General features: G+C 42.4%; 1 protein-coding gene across 2 annotated transcripts in view; it reads right to left on the reverse strand.

Moving 5' to 3' along the window:
• The window catches only part of LOC110495228 (N-terminal EF-hand calcium-binding protein 2), a 144,092-nt gene that overhangs the window by 19,407 nt on the left and 101,990 nt on the right, over positions 1 to 22,695 (reverse strand). The window contains exons 8-9 of one of the 2 annotated variants that reach the window (XM_021570520.2): positions 19,956 to 20,035; positions 2,140 to 2,196 (exon numbers count right to left, since the gene is read on the reverse strand). In XM_021570520.2, the coding sequence (XP_021426195.2) occupies positions 2,140 to 2,196; positions 19,956 to 20,035 (137 nt within the window). The remainder of the gene's footprint in view (positions 1 to 2,139; positions 2,197 to 19,955; positions 20,036 to 22,695) is intronic. The other variant, XM_021570521.2, reaches the window with a different exon arrangement.

Raw genomic sequence — 22,695 nt, forward strand, 5'->3', positions numbered from 1 at the left:
AGATCTTCAGGTTCTTGGCAATTTCTCACATGGAATAGCCTTAATTTCTCAGAACAAGAATAGACTGACGAATTTCAGAAGAAAGTTATTTGTTTCTGGACATTTTAAGCCTGTAATCAAACCCACAAATTCTGATGCTCCAGATACTCAACTAGTCTAAAGAAGGACAGTTTTATTGCTTCTTTAATCAGAACAACAGTTTTCAGCTGTGCTAACATAATTGCAAAATGGTTTTCTAAGGCTCAATTAGCCTTTTAAAATTATAAACTTGGATGAGCTAACACAACGTGCCATTGGAATACAGGAGTGATAGTTGCTGATAATGGGCCTCTGTACACCTATGTAGATATTCCATAATACATCAGCTGTTTCCAGCTAAAATAGTCATTTACAACATTAACAATGTCTACACTGTATTTCGGATCAATTTGATGTTATTTTAATGGGCCAAAAATGTGCTTTTCTTTCAAAAACAAGGAAATGTCTAAGTGACCACAAACTTTTGAACGGTAGTGTATGTGTGACCTGGGTGCTGGAGAGGAGGGGGAAATTACTGGAACGATTCAGGCATTTGCATTAAGGAACACTGCATAATACACATACAGCAATGCATTAATATCAAAATGCCATACAAAATGCTTTATAAGAGCAATTACAAGCAAGGATAAGCTGTTTCAAGGCATTTCAAATGTGGATGGTGAACTCTGTCAACTGTGCATGTTGTTGTAGAAAACATTACTTTAGATTCAATCTTTCTATTCTTGATTGTATGCTGAGTGAATCACTTGCAGTAGTGCGCACAGCACTAAGAAAACCCTGCTGAGAGTATGGTGGGTCAAAAGGTTCAATCTTCATTCCCACTTTAAGAATACCCGTCGGGCCTACTAATGTGCCCCTATTGAGCTTTGGGCACACAAACGCAAATGCAGCCCCACACCAATCAGACTGGCCCAGCTGACAGGTGAAGCTTGCTCTAATCCTATTTGTGAGAGCAAATGATAGCTCTAGACACTGATAATGATTAATGGGAGAAAAGGAATGATTCAATTTGCTTGGATCCCTCAAGCATCAATAAGGCAGAAGTCAATCAGAGGCAGAATCCGGGTGGCTTGATTCAGATTCAGAGCAGGTGCTGCCAGTGGACTGCTGCAGTAGGACCCTAGGAGTGAGCAAGGGAACTGCACTGATGCGCAGATAAAGACACCAGTCCCTGTATTATTCCTCAGATCCATCAAACCTCTGATTGTCCCTGTGTGAACTGCCATCTCTCCATCTTTCTCATACTGACAGTTCTACAGGCCACTGCATCCACATCTCATACAGGCATGCTGACGGAGGGATATATATTTCAAGAACCAGATGGAGAAACTTTTGCCTAATCAGTAAAAAATAATAATGAAAGGGTCATAGGAGCATAATACCATTTGGAGAGTATGCTTGTTGCAGACTACACAAACTGTATAGCGACATATGAGTATTTTATTTTTTTGTTAAGCATGTTTCGGATTGAAAGATAAATAACTTAACTATACTGTAGGAAACTGTTCAAACTGTTTAACAATTGTTAATATGGGGCGGCAGGGTAGCCTAGTGGTTAGAGAGTTGGACTAGTAACCGAAAGGTTGCAAGTTCAAATCCCTGAGCTGACAAGGTCTGTCGTTCTGCCCCTGAACAGGCAGTTAACCCAGTGTTCCTAGGCTGTCATTGAAAATAAGAATTTGTTCTTAACTGACTTGCCTAGTTAAATAAAGGTACAAAAATAAAAAAAATATGGAAGCATGAGGCCACAACAATATGAACAGTATGCTTCCCCGGAGGTTTCAGGGTCAAATAACCACCCATGGGAGGCACTTAAAATACATAATTTGAACTCAAGCACTGAGTCTGACCACTTTGATAAGAAAAGATAGATAACATGCAATCATGCTTTTCATGCAGGAGATAAGTAATCTTCTTGGCTGCTTTCTGCTTGAAAGGAGGTGGATATGAGATGCCAATGATTCTCTGTGCAAGCTGGGAGCTTCAGAATGGAGCTCCCAGCTTGGGGGTCGTGAGGGGTAGCTAGGGGTGGAGCAGCAAACCCCCCACAGCCAAACCGTGCCCCCCTACCAGGCTCTCAGGCATAAATATGCTACTTACTGCGCTGGCTGTGCCATCAGTGTCTGTTAGCCTCTGATGCAGGTCAAACCAAACTGTCTGCAACAAGAACCAAAACACAAGAACCACAAGTGGATTAGTGTTAAGCCTAAACTGCACTGGAACAGTGGAACAGAGGCACCCTACTCTGCACTGCACACACCCAGGTGGGCAGTTTTTTTTCCAACTCACATTTCTTATTTGCAACTGTACAGACACGATGCATGTTTCTTTTAATCCGACTCAAGACTTGCCTTGATACTGTTCTGATGACAATTGATCACTAAACTGAATGAATATCAGTGTTGGGGAAGTTACTCTGAAAACATAGTTTACCAAGCTACCAATGACTTCACACTGAAATAAGTTAAGCTACACTACAGCTACCCTTAATAATAATACAGTTTACTTAACTAAGCTTACTTTGAAAAAGTACTTAACTACATCCAAACTACTTAGTGAAAAATTATCATATCTATATCTAAAATGTCATTGACTACAAGTTGCAAGGACAAATTACTCTGGAGTCAGATGTTAACAGAAGGTGTAATTTAGCCTATAAAACACAAAAAGTTACAATTAGGCACACAAAAAGTGTTTCAAGGAAGAATTAGGCAGGTCTAATGCCCAAAAATAAAGGAAATTCTTCTTTACTTCATCTATATTTTATTTTTTCAAAAAAAGTAGTGTGTAGTTCCAGTAGTTAGCTACTAGTTGAGAAGTTAATAAAACCTGAAGTAACTAAGGTGGTCATGAATTATACTTTTATTGCTGCTTTATTACCCATTTATTACAGTTAACAATGCAGTTCCCTTCAAACTGTCAAACTATGCGAAATGCGAAATGCTTGTGCTTCTAGTTCCGACAATGCAGTAATAACCAACAAGTAATCTAGCTAACAATTCCAAAACTACTACCTTTTAGACACAAGTGTAAGGGGATAAAGAATATGTACATAAAGATATATGAATGAGTGATGGTACAGAGCGGCATAGGCAAGATACAGTAGATGGTATTGAGTGCAGTATATACATATGAGATGAGTATGTAAACAAAGTGGCATAGTTAAAGTGGCTAGTGATACATGTATTACATAAGGATGCAGTAGATGATATAGAGTACAGTATATACATATACATATGAGATGAGTAATGTAGGGAACATTATATTAGGTAGCATTGTTTAAAGTGGCTAGTGATATATTTTACATCATTTCCCATCAATTCCCATTATTAAAGTGCCTGGAATGGGTCAGTGTGTTGGCAGCAGCCACTCAATGTTAGTGGTGGCTGTTTAACAGTCTGATGGCCTTGAGATAGAAGCTGTTTTTCAGTCTCTCGGTCCCAGCTTTGATGCACCTGTACCGACCTCGCCTTCTGGATGATAGCGGGGTGAACAGGCAGTGGCTCGGGTGGTTGCTGTCCTTGATGATCTTTATGGCCTTCCTGTGACATCGGGTGGTGTAGGTGTCCTGGAGGGCAGGTAGTTTGCCCCCGGTGATGCGTTGTGCAGACCTCACTACCCTCTGGAGAGCCTTACGGTTGTGGGCGGAGCAGTTGCCGTACCAGGCGGTGATACAGCCCGACAGGATGCTCTCGATTGTGCATCTGTAGACGTTTGTGAGTGCTTTTGGTGATAAGCCGAATTTCTTCAGCCTCCTGAGGTTGAAGAGGCGCTGCTGCGCCTTCTTCACGATGCTGTCTGTGTGGGTGGACCAATTCAGTTTGTCTGTGATGTGTACGCCGAGGAACTTAAAACTTACTACCCTCTCCACTACTGTTCCATCGATGTGGATAGGGGGGTGTTCCCTCTGCTGTTTCCTGAAGTCCACAATCATCTCCTTAGTTTTGTTGACGTTGAGTGTGAGGTTATTTTCCTGACACCACACTCCGAGGGCCCTCACCTCCTCCCTGTAGGCCGTCTCGTCGTTGTTGGTAATCAAGCCTACCACTGTTGTGTCGTCCGCAAACTTGATGATTGAGTTGGAGGCGTGCGTGGCCACGCAGTCGTGGGTGAACAGGGAGTACAGGAGAGGGCTCAGAACGCACCCTTGAGGGGCCCCAGTGTTGAGGATCAGCGGGGTGGAGATGTTGTTGCCTACCCTCACCACCTGGGGGCGGCCCGTCAGGAAGTCCAGTACCCAGTTGCACAGGGCGGGGTCGAGACCTAGGGTCTCGAGCTTGATGACGAGCTTGGAGGGCACTATGGTGTTAAATGCCGAGCTGTAGTGAGACGCTATATCGCTTAGCTAGCTAATATACTCACAGATCTGTAGATTAAAATGTTACACTGCAGAGAGGGTAGCTATCACATAGTATAATGTGGAACGGCCTTAGATAACATTTCATATAGAATCACAGAGATTTTAATCAGAGATGAGCATCTCTGACTGCAGGAAAATGTCAAGCCCAGAAAAACCCATCACTGTATTACAGAGCTATATTTACAATCACATATTAAAGGAAAATAACACCCCAAAACGATATTTTGGTATTTGTTTCATTAGTCCATTGATAACCTAGTGCCAAAATGTTTTGAATGTCAGCAATCAAGTTTTCAAAATGTATAACTTTCAAAATACGGAAAGACAGCATATATTTCAGCTTGATGACATACAAAACATTTTGGGACTATATCAACAACAGACTAATGAAACAAAAACCAAAATATTGTTTTTGGGTTCAGTTGCACACACTGAATGCCCTGATTTCTATAGTTATGCCTGATCTAGTCATTGTATATCATCTGCAGGATGATTTTAACCAGAGGTGACCTCAAGCCCATCCCAGATGTGTGAAGGATCCTTGACATCAGAGCTCTTGTTGTCTGTAGAATGCTGTAGAGTGCTCGCCTGCTGGTGCAGGAAGCATCATTTCCTTTCCCCGTTGTGTCATTATAAATGCCTCAATCACAGAGTAAGTTATGGACTGCAACTATTGAAAACTCATGTAAAATTCACATTCTGTGGTGTTTCTCATCTATCCGATGGGAGTGGAGTGAAACACTGTATTGTATAGCAGTTTCCTTCCGACAAATGTCTTACTGAGTGTACATTGGTGCATAATGATGAACAGACAACGCAGATGTGTCTGAATGTGGGTTGAGACCCTGGATTATCTTTCATACAGCACCAGATACTGTACAGATGAAGGATCTTAATTTGAACCAGTCTGCTATATTACAGTAGAAAAATAATCCTGCAGCAACAGGAAGTGTGAATTATGATAAGGATTATAATTAAGGCTGCAATATGTAATGGCCTGACCAAATTCACATAGACATGTGAGTTATAGACCTGCCATTCTCGATGAAAGCAAGTTTAAGAAGCGGCAGATCTGTTCTATGTGCTCTATTTCTATGCTTCTCGTTCTTAAGTTTCTTTTTTGTATCTTTTACTTCCGGTTTTATACACCAGCTTCAAAAAGGTGAAAATACAATATTTTTGGTTATTGAAAATATACTACAAGTTTGTATTTTCCTGCTGTGCAGGAGAGTTCTCAGCATCAAAATAGTGATCAAATTAGGATCCTTCATCTGTAGCAATATGAGGGCTGCTGGAGCAAGAAAGTATGCTGGTGCTCCAGTTGCCACGGTGATTGAGGCATTTATAATGACACAACGGGGAAAGGAAATGATGCTTCCTGCACCAGCAGGCGAGCACTCTACAGCATTCCACAGCAATCTACAGACAACAAGAGCTCTGATGACAAGGATCCTTCACACATCTGGGATGGGCTTGAGGTCACCTCTGGTTAATAAAATCATCCTGCTGAAAATATACAATGACTAAATCAGACATAACTATAGCAATCAGGGCATTCAGTGTGTGCAAATAAGTCACATTGTATGGGACTAACAAATTTAAAGCATATGCCTGGTTTGAAGGAGAAATCCAGAAAAGTACATTCAGGACTAGAATCACAGACAGAGATAGCATGGACATAGCTGAGGGGACTACTACTTTGATCTCGCAGAAGACAATTCAATTTGTGCAATGCATGTTAGTCATAACGGCTTCCAGTGTACAAGATTCTCACTCTGTTCGAAACCCTTTTGTGATACATTTTTTCCACATCCATAACATGGATAATAAGCACTTGTGGCAAACAGCGCAGCCCGCTGCGAATACATCTTTTCTGTGAGGGAACGTTTGTCTGATTCCACCAAATCCATCCCACCAGACGTGCGGTACAGTTGACTGTTCCAGGTTCGTTCCTTGCCCAGTGACACAGAAGGTCTGCCTAGGAAGACCTAAAAATCCTCCCTTTAGGAATCTTCACTGGGATCTGACAGTGCCTTCCTTGTTCTCTCAGGGGCGCTTCATCGAGCATGGAATAAAACTGTTCAGCTATTCTTAGCTGCTACAATAAGAACTTGCCTGCCTGCCAGATACAACAGAATAATTAACTGGAGACTCCATTAGTCTACCATGCTCACTGCATACAAGACATGGGCAACGGAGAGAGACAAAAGAGTGGAGCGAGTGAGAGAGGAGAGAGAATGAGAGAGAGAGAGAGAGAGAGAGAGAGACAGATAAAGCCTCAGGGAATGAGTGAGGGAAGACAGCGTGGAGAAGGGGAGAGGGCATGAGGGAGAAGAAGAGTGCAAGGGAGAGAGGGAGGGATGAGTGAAAGAAATAGCAAGACATATTGCAATAGTTTGGATGTCAGGGCTCTATAATTGCTTTCTCTGTCTCTTTCTTTCGCTCTCCCTCCCTCGCTCTCTTCTCTCATCCCTTCCCTTCCCACCATCATCCTATTGCGGGGGGGGGGGGGGGGGGGGGGGGGCGCATTTTACATTCATAAACCATGTCGAGGGCCGTTCTAAAAGGTTGTCACTTAACCACATTGCAAACATTAAGCCTAAATCTAACCTTAAATTAAACATTTTCATGGATTTTTTACAATATAGACAATTTGGACTTTATGACCTTCTTTTTAAAAAACAAACATTTTTTATATCTTCTTTGGTCAAGTTAATTACCTCATTAGCTAGCTAGCAACCTGATAACTTTCCCAGTAGTATATCCAAACATTTGGGGGCACAGTAAGAATGGAAAAGGGATAGCTTCTTCAGGAGATCAATGGTCATAGTAATGAACAAATGAATGACTGATCACTTGCATATCACAAACTTGACACTCTTAAAAAGGCAGTGTACAATTTTCAATGTAATGCATCTCAAAATTGTGCTTTTACATAATGTAGAAACCTAATATTGCATAAATGTCTTTGTAATTTCAATGATAGGTATTTTTATGAAGATTTTAGCATTTTTTATAATGAACAAATGTATTTACAGAGTTACAAATGAGTTTTGAGGGCACAACATGTGCTTCAGAAGTAGCTAGAATTCATATAGGCCTGGGCTGTTCAAGTGCTGGTGGGTAATAGATGGCGCCAACAGACATGGCAGCTCTGTTTCTAGCTCCTAAGCAACTATGTAGTATTTCATTTTTTTGTGTGTGTTATTTCTTACATTATTAGCCCAGAACGTTTTTTGTGTTATTGCATACAGCCGGAAACAACTTTTTGGATATCAGAGCGGTGGTAACTCACCAGCATTACGACCATGAATAAGTTTTTCCCAAATTGGATTCTTTGTTCACACCCCCCAGAACAATTGAACTTGTCCCAGAATCTGCTCCAAGACGCCGCCGGTGGAGAAGAGGTATTCGGAGTGGACTTCTAATCCGACTCAGGAGGCGTGCACACCATCCACCGCTTCAGAGTATATTACTTGCTAATGTTCAGTCTCTGGACAATAAAGTAGACAAGCTCAGGGCGAGGGTCCACATCCAGACAGAGATCAGGGACTAACATACTCTGTTTCACGGAATCATGGCTCTCTCCAGATATACTGTCACCTGTCCAGATAGCTAGCTGGGTTCTCAGTACATCGTGCAGGCAAGAATAAAATAAATAAATAAATAAAAAACTCTCGGGGAAAAAGAAGGGTGGTGGTGTATGTTTCATGATTAACAACTCATGGTGTGATTCTGATAACGGTCAGAAACTCAAGTCCTTTTGTTCACCCGACCTAGAATACCTTACAATCAAATGCCGACTGTAATACCTCCAAAGAGAATTCTCATTGGTTATAGTCACAGCTGTGTATATTCCCCCTCAAGCCGATACCATGACGGCCCTCAAGGAACTACACTGCAGTTTATGCAAACCACATATCCTAAGGCCACATTTATTGTAGCTGAGGATTTTACAAAGCACATTTGAGGAAAACACTACTGAAGTTCTGTTAACACATTGACTGTAGTACTAATGCTGGGGAAAAACTCGATCAGTGCTATTCTCTCTTCCGGGATGCCTACAAGGCCCTCCCCCGCCCTCCCTTTGGAAAATCAGATCAAGACTCCATTTTTCTCCTCCATTCCTATAGGCAGAAACTCAAAAAGGAAGTACCCATGCTAAGGTCTATTCAATGCCGGTCTGACTAATCGGAATCCATGCTTCAAGATTGTTTTGATCACGCAGACTGGGATATGTTCTGGGTAGCCTCGGAGAATAACATTGATGTATACATGGACACGGTGACTGAGTTCATCAGGAAGTGTATAGGGGATGTTGTTTCAACTGTGACTATTAAAACCTACCCAAACCAGAAACCCGTGGATAGATGGCTGCATTCGCGTTAAACTGAAAGCACAAACCACTGCATTTAACCATGGCAAGGTGACTGAGAATATGGTTGAATACAAACAGATATTTCCTCCGTAAGGCAATCAAACAGGCAAAATGCCAGTACAGAGACAAAGTGGAGTCACAATTCAACGACTCAGACACGAGATGTATGTGACAGGGTCTACAGACAATCATGGATTACAAAGGGAAAACCAGCCATGTCGCGGACACCAACGTCTTGCTTCCGGACAAGCTAAACACCTTCTTCGCCCGCATTGAGGATACCACAGTGCCCTCAACGCGGCCCGCTCCCAAGGACTGTGGGCTCTCGTTCTCCGTAGCCGATGTGAGTAAGACTTTTAAGCGTGTTAAACCCTCGCAAGGCTGCAGGCCAAGATGGAATCCCTTGTTGCATTCACAGAGCATGCGCAGACCAGCTGGCTGGGGTCTTTACTGACATATTCAATCTTTATCTATCCCAGTCTGCTGTCGCCACTTGCTTCAATATGTCCACCATTGTTCCTGTACCCAAGAAAGCAAAGGTAACTGAACGAAACGACTAGCACTCACTTCTACCATCATGAAGTGCTTTGAGAGGCTATTTAAGGATCATATCACCTCTACCTTACCTGACACCCTAGACCCACTTCAATTTGCTTACCGCCCCAATAGATCCACAGACGATGCAATCGCCATTGCACTGCACACTGCCCTATCCCATCTGGACAGGAGGAATACTTATGTAAGAATGCTGTTCATTGACTATAGCTCAGCCTTCAACAGCATTCAAGCTCGGGGCCCTGAGTCTGAACCCCGCTCTGTACAACTGAGTCCTGGACTTCCTGACGGGCCACCCCCAGGTGGTGAAGGTAGGAAACAACACCTCCACTTCACTGATTCTCAACACAGGGGCCCCACAAGGGTGCGTGCTCAGCCCCCTGTTGTACTCCCTGTTCACCCATGACTGGCACGCACGCATCCAACTCAATCATCAAGTTTGCAGATGACACAACAGTAGTAGGCCTGATTACCAACAATGAAGAGACGGCTTACAAGGATGAGGTGAAGGCCCTGGTAGAGTGGTGCCAGGAAAATAACCTCTCCATCAACGTCAACAAAACAAAGGAGCTGATCGTGGACTTCAGGAGACAGCATAGGGAGCACACTGCCATCCACATTGACGGGACCATAGTGGAGAAGGTGAAAAGCTTCAAGTTCCTCGGCGTACATATCACTGACGATCTGAAATTGTCCACATACAAAGACAGTGTGGTGAAGAAGGCGTAACAACCTTAGGAGGCTGAAGAAACTTGGCTTGGCCACTAAGACCCTCACAAACTTTTACAGATGCACAGTTGAGCAAATCCTGTCGGCCTGGTATGGCAACTGCCCCACCTGCAACTGCAGGGCTCTCCAGAGGGTGGTCTTTTCTGTCCAAAGCATCACCGGGGGCACACTGCCTGCCCTCCAGGACACCTACGGCCCCCGATGTCACAGGAAGGCCAAAAAGATCATCAACCTCCCGGGGCACGGCCTGTTCACTCCGCTATCATCCAGAAGGCGAGGTCAGTACAGGTGCATCAAAGCTGGGACCGAGAGACTGAAAAACAGATTTTATCTCAAGGCCATCAGACTGTTAAATAGCCATCACTAGCTGTCTATCACCCTAGGGCTTCTGCCCTATATACATAGACATGAAATCACTGGTCACTTTAATAATGGAACACTAGTCACTTTAATAATGTTTACAAACTGCTTTACTAATTTCATTGATATGTACTGTATTATATTCCAACTGTATTTTAGTCAATGACACTCCGACATTGCTCGTCCTAATATTTACAGTAAAAGTCGGCTGTTTACATACACTTTAGCCAAATACATTTAAACTCAGTTTTTCACAATTCCTGAGATTTAATCTGAGTAAAAATTCCCTGTTTTAGGTCAGTTAGGATCACCACTTTATTGTAAGAATGTGAAATGCCAGAATAATAGTAGAGAGAATGATTCATTTCAGCTTTTATTTCTTTCATCAAATTCCCAGTGGGTCAGAAGTTTACATACACTCAAATAGTGTATGTATGCGCCGACAGAGTTGGCCGCCTCGCTTCGCTTTCCTAGGAAACTAGGAACGTTTTTTGCAGTTTTTTGTTTTTTTACGTGTTATTTCTTACATTGGTACCCCAGGTAATCTTAGGTTTCATTACATACAGTCGGGAAGAACTACTGAATATAAGAGCAACGTCAACTCACCATCAGTACGACCAGGAATATGACTTTCCCGAAGCGGATCCTGTGTTCTGCCTTTCACCTGCGACCCAAAACAAAGACGTCGTAAAAGAGGGAAATTAAGCGGTCTTCTGGTCAGGCTCCGGAGATGGGCACATGATGCACCACTCCCTAGCATACTTCTCGCCAATGTCCAGTCTCTTGACAACAAGGTTGATGAAATCCGAGCAAGGGTAGCATTCCAGAGAGACATCAGAGACTGTAACGTTCTTTGCTTCTCGGAAACATGGCTCACTCGAGAGACGCTAACGGAATCGGTGCAGCCAGCTGGTTTCTTCACTCATCGCGCGGACAGAAACAAACATCCTTCTGGTAAGAAGAGGGGCGGGGGTGTATGCCCTATGAGTAACGAGACGTGGTGTGGTCACAACAACATACAGGAACTCAAGTCCTTCTGTTCACCTGATTTAGAATTCCTCACAATCAAATGTCGACCGCATTATCTACCAAGGGAATTCTCTTCGATTAAAATCACAGCCGTATATATTCCCCCCCAAGCAGACACATCGATGGCTCTGAACAAACTTTATTTGACTTTATGTAAACTGGAAACCACATATCCTGAGGCTGCATTCATTGTAGCTGGGGATTTTAACAAGGCTAATCTGAAAACAAGACTCCCTAAATTGTATCAGCATATCAATTGTGCAACCAGGGCTGGTAAAACCTTGGATCATTGCTATTCTAACTTCCGCGACGCATATAAGCCCTCCCCTGCCCTCCTTTCGGAAAAGCTGACCAGGACTCCATTTTGTTGCTCCCTGCCTCCAGACAGAAGCTAAAACAAGAAGCTCCCGCGCTCAGGTCTGTTCACCGCTGGTCCGACCAATCTGATTCCACGCTCCATGACTGCTTCCATCACGTGGACTGGGACATGTTCCGCACTGCGTCCAACAACAACATTGACTAATACGCTGATTCCGTGGATTGATGGCAGCATTCGCGTGAAACTGAAAGCGCGAACCACTGCTTTTAACCAGGGCAAGGTGACCGGAAACATGACCGAATACAAACAGTGTAGCTATTCCCTCCGCAAGGCAATCAAACAAGCTAAGCGTCAGTATAGAGATAAAGTAGAGTCGCAATTCAACGGCTCAGACACAAGAGGTATGTGGCAGGGTCTACAGTCAATCACGGATTACAAAAAGAAAACCATCCCCGTCACAGACCAGGATGTCTTGTTCCCAGGCAGACTAAATAACTTTTTTGCCAGCAACCAAAACATGCGGACTCTCCTTCACTGCAGCCTAAGTGAGTAAAACATTTAAACATGTAAACCCTCGCAAAGCTGCAGGCCCAGACGGCATCCCCAGCCGCGTCCTCAGAGCATGCGCAGACCAGCTGGCTGGTGTGTTTACGGACATATTCAATCAATCCTTATCCCAGTCTGCTGTTCCCACCTGCTTCAAGAGGGCCACCATTGTTCCTGTTCCCAAGAAAGCTAAGGTAGAGAGACTAGTCAAGGATCATATCACCTCCACCCTACCTGACACCCTAGACCCACTCCAGTACAGGTGCATCAAAGCAGGGACCGAGAGACTGAAAAACAGCTTCTATATCAAGGCCATCAGACTGTTAAACAGCCACCACTAACATTGAGTGGCTGCTGCCAACACACTGACTCAACTCCAGCCACTTTAATAATGGGAATGGATGGAAATTGATGTGAAATATATCACTAGCCACTTTAAACAATGCAACTTAATATAACGTTTACATACCCTACATTACTCATCTCATATGTATATACTGTACTCTATATCATCTACTGCATCTTTATGTAATACATGTATCACTAGCCACTTTAAACTATGCCACTTTGTTTACATATCCTACATTACTCATCTCATATGTATATACTGTACTCAATACCATCTGCTGCATCTTGCCTATGCCGTTCTGTACCATCACTCATTCATATATCTTTATGTACATATTCTTTATCCCTTTACACTTGTGTGTTTAAGGTAGTAGTTTTGGAATTGTTAGGTTAGATTACTCGTTGGTTATTACTGCATTGTCGGAACTAGAAGCACAAGCATTTCGCTACACTCACATTAACATCTGCTAACCATGTGTACGTGACAAATACATTTGATTTGATTTGATTTTTTATTTGGTAGCATTACCTTTAAATTGTTTAACTTGGGTCAAACGTTTCAGGTAGCCTTCCTCAAGCTTCCCACAATAAGTTGGGTGAATAGGGCTATCTTCTATATACCACCGCTACCTCGTCACAACACAACTGATTGGCTCAAACTCATTAAGAAGGAAACAAAACTTTTTTTAACAAGGAACAACTGTTAATTGAAATGCATTCCATGAAGCTGGTTGAGAGAATGCCAAGAGGGTGCAAATCTGCCATCAAGGCAAATAGTGGCCACTTTGAAGAATCTCAAATTAAAAATATGTTTTGATTTGTTTAACACTTTTTTGGTTACAAATGATTCCATATGTGTTATTTCATAGTTTTGATGTCTTCATTATTTTTCTACAATGTAATGGAATGAGTAGGTGTGTCCAAACTTTTGACTGGTACTGTAATAATACAATTACATTTATATTTACATTAAAAACCAAAGTCTATGAGAATTCCAGTCCTTCCAATAAATGTTATACCCCTTGATCTTCAATAATATTGTTTTGCCTGAGCAGAACCCCAAATCTAAGGACTTATTAGCCGGAACAACTCTGTTGTTTATGATTTTGTTGTCTTGGAGGACTGATTGGGCTCATTGATTCGAGATGAAAAATAAATGCTGCGCTCATGGAATGGCATGCTTTGAGTGCTACTGAAAAGTGCTATTTCCATGTGAAAATGAACGTCATATGCTGCATTTGCTGTTGGTCTCTTGTTCACCTGTTTGTTGATGACACTTTGATATCTTGGTAATATACAGCTGTTTAAAGGGCAAATCCACAGATGAAGCAATAACAAAATGGACGCCCCGCTTCTGTTTTGGTAAATGCTGAGGCCTGGAGAAACGTAACCACGCTCAGATTGATAGACAGAGCTATGGATGCAAGGACGGACCATCCATGATATCAAAATGATTGTTTTAACTATGCTATAGGCTATCCAATGTACAATGTTTACAAACATTGGGGGGAAACAAGCTTATATTTTTGGTTCTCATGGAGTGTAACAGTTGAACTTAGCTCATGAGGCATTTACAAGTTATATTCTTCAAAGATGCTGATAATATATATATATATATATATATATATATATTTATATATATATCCATTGATTCTTGAAGAATATATATATATATATATATATGATTTAGAAGTCCAAAAATGGGTGTAGCAACTACAGATTGGCCCTTTAAGTCTGTCAAAACTGCGAGTTTGAGCAATTGTCCATAGGCCACGCTCATGCTCAAACTCGCACACTTAAAAAAATAAAATAATTCAACATGAATTAGATTGAGCAATAAAAGCCCCACTTTTATTCCATAGGCTGGGATCCGCACTATGCAGCTGTTGCAAGAGCGCATTTTCACTGGCTGTCCACTGGTTTCAAAAACAATGATTGATAGGCAGCTTAAACTTCTTGAATTCAACCATTATTGTGTTCAAATACACATTTAGATTTGTGAACAACAACCACAATACGTAAAGGCGTAAATAGCTAAATGAGAGAGCAGCAGTGTGATTCACATTAATGAGCTATGGAGATATCCATAATAAGTGATATCCGTATCGCCGTAGATTACACCACTGCTGTCATCCTTACCTCCATGCGTTTATTCAAATTGGATAATCTTTGGATGCCGACAGCAGTCGCACCATTGGAAGACATACAGTGCCTTGCAAAAGTATTCGGCCCCCTTGAACTTTGCAACCTTTTGCCACATTTCAGGCTTCAAACATAAAGATATAAAACTGTATTTTTTGTGAAGAATCAACAACAAGTGGAACACAATCATGAAGTGGAACGACATTTATTGGATATTTCAAACTTTTTTAACAAATCAAAAACTGAAAAATTGGGCGTGCAAAATTATTCAGCCCCCTTAAGTTAATACTTTGTAGCGCCGCCTTTTGCTGCGATTACAGCTGTAAGTCGCATGGGGTATGTCTCTATCAGTTTTCCACATCGAGAGACTGACATTTTTTCCCATTCCTCCTTGCAAAACAGCTCGAGCTCAGTGAGGTTGGATGGAGAGCATTTGTGAACAGCAGTTTTCAGTTCTTTCCACAGATTCTCGATTGGATTCAGGTCTGGACTTTGACTTGGCCATTCTAACACCTGGATATGTTTATTTTTGAACCATTCCATTGTAGATTTTGCTTTATGTTTTGGATCATTGTCTTGTTGGAAGACAAATCTCCGTCCCAGTCTCAGGTCTTTTGCAGACTCCATCAGGTTTTCTTCCAGAATGGTCCTGTATTTGGCTCCATCCATCTTCCCATCAATTTTAACCATCTTCCCTGTCCCTGCTGAAGAAAAGCAGACCCAAACCATGATGCTGCCACCACCATGTTTGACAGTGGGCATGGTGTGTTCAGGGTGATGAGCTGTGTTGCTTTTACGCCAAACATAACGTTTTGCATTGTTGCCAAAAAGTTAAATTTTGGTTTCATCTGACCAGAGCACCTTCTTCCACATGTTTGGTGTGTCTCCCAGGTGGCTTGTGGCAAACTTTAAACGACACGTTTTATGGATATCTTTAAGAAATGGCTTTCTTCTTGCCACTCTTCCATAAAGGCCAGATTTGTGCAATATACGACTGATTGTTGTCCTATGGACAGAGTCTCCCACCTCAGCTGTAGATCTCTGCAGTTCATCCAGAGTGATCATGGGCCTCTTGGCTGCATCTCTGATCAGTCTTCTCCTTGTATGAGCTGAAAGTTTAGAGGGACGGCCAGGTCTTGGTAGATTTGCAGTGGTCTGATACTCCTTCCATTTCAATATTATCGCTTGCACAGTGCTCCTTGGGATGTTTAAAGCTTGGGAAATCATTTTGTATCCAAATCCGGCTTTACTTCTTCACAACAGTATCTCGGACCTGGCTGGTGTGTTCCTTGTTCTTCGTGATGCTCTCTGCGCTTTTAACGGACCTCTGAGACTATCACAGTGCAGGTGCATTTATACGGAGACTTAAATACAATCCACCTGAGTGTAATCATCATCATTAGTCATTTAGGTCAACATTGGATCATTCAGAGATCCTCACTGAACTTCTGGAGAGTTTGCTGCACTGAAAGTAAAGGGGCTGAATAATTTTGCACGCCCAATTTTTCAGTTTTTGATTTGTTAAAAAAGTTTGAAATATCCAATAAATGTCGTTCCACTTCACAATTGTGTCCCACTTGTTGTTGATTCTTCACAAAAAAATACAGTTTTATATCTTTATGTTTGAAGCCTGAAATGTGGCAAAAGGTCGCAAAGTTCAAGGGGGCCGAATACTTTCGCAAGGCACTGTAGCTTGGACTGTAGCCTACAAAAGCCTATTCCTGCTCTTTTCCCGCGATCCATCAAACACATTTGGTGTGTCATCATAGTGGTCTCTGACTTCTGGTCAGTCTTGCTCAGGTGGAACAAATTTAAATTTGTGCCTTTTTCAATGCTGATTTGAATGTCATTGAGAAAACAGAGAAGTGTCAAAGATTTTTTTTCACAAACATCCTTTCTGAATTTAAAAGTAATAGTCGAAGTAATCATCTAGTTTTTCAAAAGTATCTGTAATCTGATTACAATAATTGGTTTTGCTGGTAATGTAATGGATTACAGTTTTTTGTAATCCCTTACATAATCTGTTACTCTCCAACCCTGATCTGCTAAATATGTGTATGTGACCAATAAAATTGGATTTAATTTGATTTGACGTGAGGGCCGAAAAACTGGGACCTGGGTGAGTGCAAAAACAACAGGGAGAATCAAAAAACAGAAGTGTTCAGTAAGGACCAAATGTAACATTTTTTCTGGCACTCCAAAATGTGATGTTGTGCTAGCTTTTTAAAGTAGGGAGCACTGGGCCTCCTGAGTCGCACAGCATTCTAAGGCACTGCATGGCAGTGCTTGAAGCGTCACTACCGACCCGGGTTCGATCCCGGGCTGTGTCACAGCTGGGTGCGACTGGGAGACCCATGAGGCAGCGCACAATTGTCCCAGCGTCGTCCGGGTTAGAGGAGGGTTTGGCCAGGCCACGATGTCCTTGTCCCATCGCGCTATACCGACTCCTTGTGGCGGGCCGGGCACATGCACGCTGACACGGTAGCCAGCTGTACAGTGGACACTGAAACATTGGTGCAGTGTGTCAAGTAGGGAGCACCAGTGCTAGAGATGTTTTAATGTTGAGTCCTGCCTGGGAGGTGCAGCACAGATTGGATGTGTTGTTGGAGATGCGCTAACGAGCCACCATGGGATGTGCTAGAGATTGGTTCTATCAGGGACGGCCCGCCCATTAGGCATGATTAGGCAGCCTCTTAGGGCAGCAGATTGACGAGGGTAGCATTTAACAAGCTAAATTGACCAAGACGCACCTCCAACATCACATATCACCTCACATAATTCTGCCCAAAACAATGAAAACATTATTCACCCAGTGGCATATGGGCTATTAAGGTGAGTGGTGATGCTGCCCCATGATAAGCAGTGTCCACTTTGCCAAAGGCAGGGGCGCGAAACATTTATCTTGTCCATGCCCAGCGCACATCTCCATGGTAATGTTGGAGAGACGCAGAGCTGCGATGCTCCACCAACGCCCAGTCAAAGTCATCTAACATAAATCATGTAGCAGCCTATACAGTAGAAATACTATATAGCCTCTGTGGCCTTTTCTGTAGCCTACAGGACGACCAAATTTATGATAACGTCATGAGACACTTTTTTACATCATGAGTGTTTCTGATTAAATAGCCTAAATGGCATCCTATCAAATAAAAATGTGCTTTAATGTGAATTATGAATTAACATGTTGACAAACACACCACATCCAATAAACAGGACAGGTCAAAGTAAAATGGACAATAGCCAATGGAATGACATTAGGCTACTCACGACAGCTGTCCAGGAGTTTCAATCAGTCAAATCAAATCAAAGTTTATTTGTCATGTGCCGAAAATGCTTACTTACAGGCTCTAACCAATAGTGCAAAAAAGGTGTTAGGTGAACAATAGGTAAGTAAAGAAATAAAACAACAGTAAAAAGACAGGCCATATACAGTAGCGAGGCATTAAAAGTAGCCAGGCTACATACAGACACCGGTTAGTCAGGCTGATTGAGGTAGTATGTACATGAATGTATAGTTAAAGTGACTATGCATATATGATAAACAGAGACTAGCAGCAGCGTAAAAGAGGGGTTGGGGGGGCACACAATGTAAATAGTCCGGGTAGCCGTTTGATTACCTGTTCAGGAGTCTTATGGCTTGGGGGCAAAAACTGTTGAGAAGCCTTTTTCTCCTAGACTTGGCACTCCGGTACCGCTTGTAATAGAGAGAACTGTCTATGACTGGGGTGGGCTAAATTGTCATGATAATCAGTGATTTCAAGTTTATAGTCATCAATTTCTGAGCTGATCATGCCGAAGTTGAAAATACAAATAGCATTTTCTAAGATAACACAACATGCACAAATTTCAAAGATTTTACTGAGTTACAGTTTATATAAGGAAATCAGTCAATGTAAATACATTCATTAGGCCTTAATCTATGGATTAAAAACAAAGGTAGGGACATGGATAAGTAACCAGTCGGTATCTGGTGTGACCACCATTTGCCTCATGCAGCGAGACACATCTTCTTCACATAGAGTTGATCAGGCTCTTGATTGTGGCCTGTGGAATGTTGTCCATCTCTTCTTCACTGGCTATGCAAAATTGCTGGATATTGGTGAGAACTGGAACACGCTGTTGTACATGTCGATGCAAAGCATCCCAAACATGCTCAATGGGTGACATGTCTGTTGAGTGTGCAGGCCATAGAAGATCTGGGACATATACAGTTTCCAGGAATTGTGTACAGATCCTTGCGACATGGGTCCGTGCATTACCATGCTGAAACATGAGGTGATGGCGGCAGGTGAATGGCACGACAATGGGCCTCAGGATCTTGTCACAGTATCTCTGTGCATACATGCAGTCTGCCATCTGCCCGATACAGTTGAAACCGGGATTCATCGTGACAGTGGCCAATGAAGGTGAGCATTTGCCCACTGTCGGTTACGATGCCAAACTGCAGTCAGGCCAAGACCCTTGTGCGGACGACGAGCACACAGATGAGCTTCCCTGAGATGGTTTCTGACAGTTTGTGCAGAAATTATTTGGTTGTGCATACCCACAGTTTCATCAGCTGTCTGTCTGTCTGGTCTCAGACGATCCCGCAGGTGAAGAAGCAGGGTTGTGGAGGTCCTGGGCTGGCGTGGTTACACATGGTCTGTAGCTGTGAGGCCTGTTGGACGTACTGTCAAATTTTCTCAAACGATGTATGGTAGAGAAATGAATATTAAATTATCTGGCAACAGCTCTGGTGGACATTCCTGCAGTCAGCATTCCAATTGTACGCTCCCGCAAAACTTGCAATATTGTTGTCATTGTGTTGTGTGACAAAACTGCACATTTTAGAGTCGCCTGTTATTGTTCCCAGCACAAGGTGCACCTGTGTAATGACCATGCTGTTTAATCAGCTTCTTGATAATCCACACCTGTCAGGTGGATGGATTATCATGGCAAAGGAGAAATGCTCACTAACAGGGATGTAAACAAAATTGTGCACACAATTTGATAGAAATAAGCTTTTTATGCAAATGGAATATTTATGGAATCTTTTATTTCAGTTCATGAAACATAGGACCAACACTTTGTATGTTGCATTTGTATTTTTGTTTAGTGTCATTTTTGTATTTTATTACAATACTTTTTTTGAGCAGGATGGGTGTTCTTACCTTGTTCTCAAGGCGTCCAATTAGCTCAGCTAGTCGGTTGATCTGTGCCTCCAGCGTCTCTTTCCTTACCTCCACCACCCCTGATAGAACAGAGTCAACACACTCCCAGCATTCAACACTTGAAGCCAACACATTCTCAGCATTCAACACATTTTATGGTACAGATCTTTTCCTCCAGAGAATATTTGAGGCAATTAAAGAGTTCCAACCAGGTCTGATAAATAGGAAATGAAATGTGTTAATCAGGAAAAATCATGACTATTCAAGGTTTGACATTGAAATATATAGCTTGTGCCTCAGCAGAGAAGAGGCCTTTATTGCTTTTCAGCTCTGTGTAGAAAGCAATAACACATTCTATCCTAACGTACTTGGCTCTTGCGATTAGCTTTGCCTTTGTGAGTCACCCTGGATAATAGTGTGTGCAGTAAAGGTCCAGCCAGGACGATAATGACAATAGAATGAAACACACTGAGAGGCCCTGTGTTAAGAGGCAGAAATTAATAGGAAGGCCAATAATATCAATCCTTCCATTCTTCTCCCCTCTATGTGATGCAACATAACCAATTCATGGTGGAAAAGGGCTTTCTGCTCTTTAAAATCATCACCTCTCAAGGTGCCAAGCCAATTAGAGGATGACACTTCCCCCTGTGTTGATGAGAACAGAAGCACAGAGCTTAGAGGGGCTGTGGTATTTTGGAACCTACCAGTCATAACCATAGAGACGTTTGAAGCATGCACATAGCAGGCACATTTGGTCAGTTGGGGCTGAATGGCTGTCCATGCTGTTTGAGCATGCTCTCTGTCATACACAGGAGAGCAGTCATTATTCCTGACTGGCCATGCTAACAACAGACAGCCATCTCCATGTGCAGCTGCCTTAGCATACTGTCCAACATATGGCAGTCGCAGATGTTTGCAGGAACATTTTTGCAGGAACAGTTCCACACACTGGTGCCTGCACACTCACACACACAAGCACAAGTACACCCTTGTCAAAATACATGGAGGAGTGTGGCTTGCCTCAGGTAACATTGAACAATGAACAATGGCTCATTTAAAAACAACATTTCTCCCATAGTGTCACATAGTCCTGCAAGGAGGCAGTTCCACAAATCTGATCAGCATGAATGTTTAAATTTAGAACATTCACTGGCAAGGTATTCCCTGATCAATGAAGAGAGAGCACAGACAGATTTTGCAACAAGAGTGTTTAGTTTGCCATTATAAAAAAAGAGGGATATTGCAATATAGCAGGAACAACTGTAGGAAAAAAATATATTCATATTTATAAATATATTTGATAAAAGTGTGATGGGAAAGTCAGGAAAGAACGAGTGAGTCTAAGAGTGAGAGACAGAGAGAGGGGGAGGGGGGACAGGGGGGTATTTATCAATGTTTTCTTCCTGATAAATAAATGACAGGCCAGACAAAGCTGGCCCCAATCAAGGCCCTATTTCCAGCTGCTGACAGCTGTAATACTGGCTTTTATTGCCCAAACTGTCAGGTTTATGAGTGTCTGTGGGAAATGTTTAACTGGTGTCAGGCTTTAAGTAATGGACTCAAAATGGCCCCTTTCTATAGACAGTTTCTATGGTTTCCATGTCATTCTAATGTAATTCTATAAAGCCTGTTAATAAATCAGAGCAGTTTGGACTGGAAGTCATTTGTGAGGCCATAGCCAGCAGCTCTAACTCTGCTTTTCAGTGGAACCACTCTCTAATTGAAATGAGGAATGGATTCAGTGGAAAAGGGATTATTTATCCCCATTGAAAAGTTAGTTTTCAGCACTTGGTCTACTCCCAAACCATTGTATACCACAATACATAATGCTTATCTACTGCATCCATGATACATACTGATTGTGCACTCGTGGTTTATTCTGTAATTGCTCTGAATGCTGTACAGCTGCTTTAAATTGATATATTCCAGAATTATATTTGAGACAGAAGCATGAAACAGCTGAAATGTCATTGTGGTTCTGAATGAATGAAGGAATCTACAAATGAGGGTGTCTGGCATATGCACACTGGTTTTGGTAGACTGATATTGCTACTCAAACCCATAGGCCTACATGTGCTGCTTTACAGCAGCTCACTGCAGAACCAACTCTAACTGAAGTGATGGCTACATGCAGAGTATAATGTATTTGACTTTTTGATCTGCATATCTGTGTCATTGTTATAGCCGCCCCTCCCTCCCTCCCTCCCTCCCTCCCTCCCTCCCTCCCTCCCTCCCTCCCTCCCTCCCTCCCTCCCTCCCTCCCTCCCTCCCTCCCTCCCTCATCCTCTCTGTGGGAGAGCTGGAGCTGCTAGTCATATCTCCATGTTCCTGTAGATGATTGATTGAGAATGTAGAAAATGGGAAATAAAACACTCTGCCTGAAGAGAACAGTGCTTTTGATTTCCATTCTGCTTGATTAATTCTACCAGGCTTGTCTCCAAGCTAATCACAAATGCAAATGACAAATGTATGTCAGACTTCATTCAGTATTTTCTTTTTTTACATTGCATTTGGTTCAGGTGACACATGTCTACATTCTGCTTAAACGTGATGTGTTTTAAGGGGAGAGAGAGGGTGTTTGGTGTTCTTAGGGGAGAGAGATGGAGACAGAAGGTAAAGTACATCACTTAAATGAATCAGCAGATTGTGGAAGGGGCTGGATAATTGACTCCAATCCATACGAAACTTCTTCAGTGAGAGACTACATACTGTAGGCCTATGCCAGTGTACAGTATGTTGT

Source organism: Oncorhynchus mykiss, chromosome 2 (genome assembly GCF_013265735.2).
Source record: "Oncorhynchus mykiss isolate Arlee chromosome 2, USDA_OmykA_1.1, whole genome shotgun sequence".
Taxonomy (NCBI): domain Eukaryota; kingdom Metazoa; phylum Chordata; class Actinopteri; order Salmoniformes; family Salmonidae; genus Oncorhynchus; species Oncorhynchus mykiss.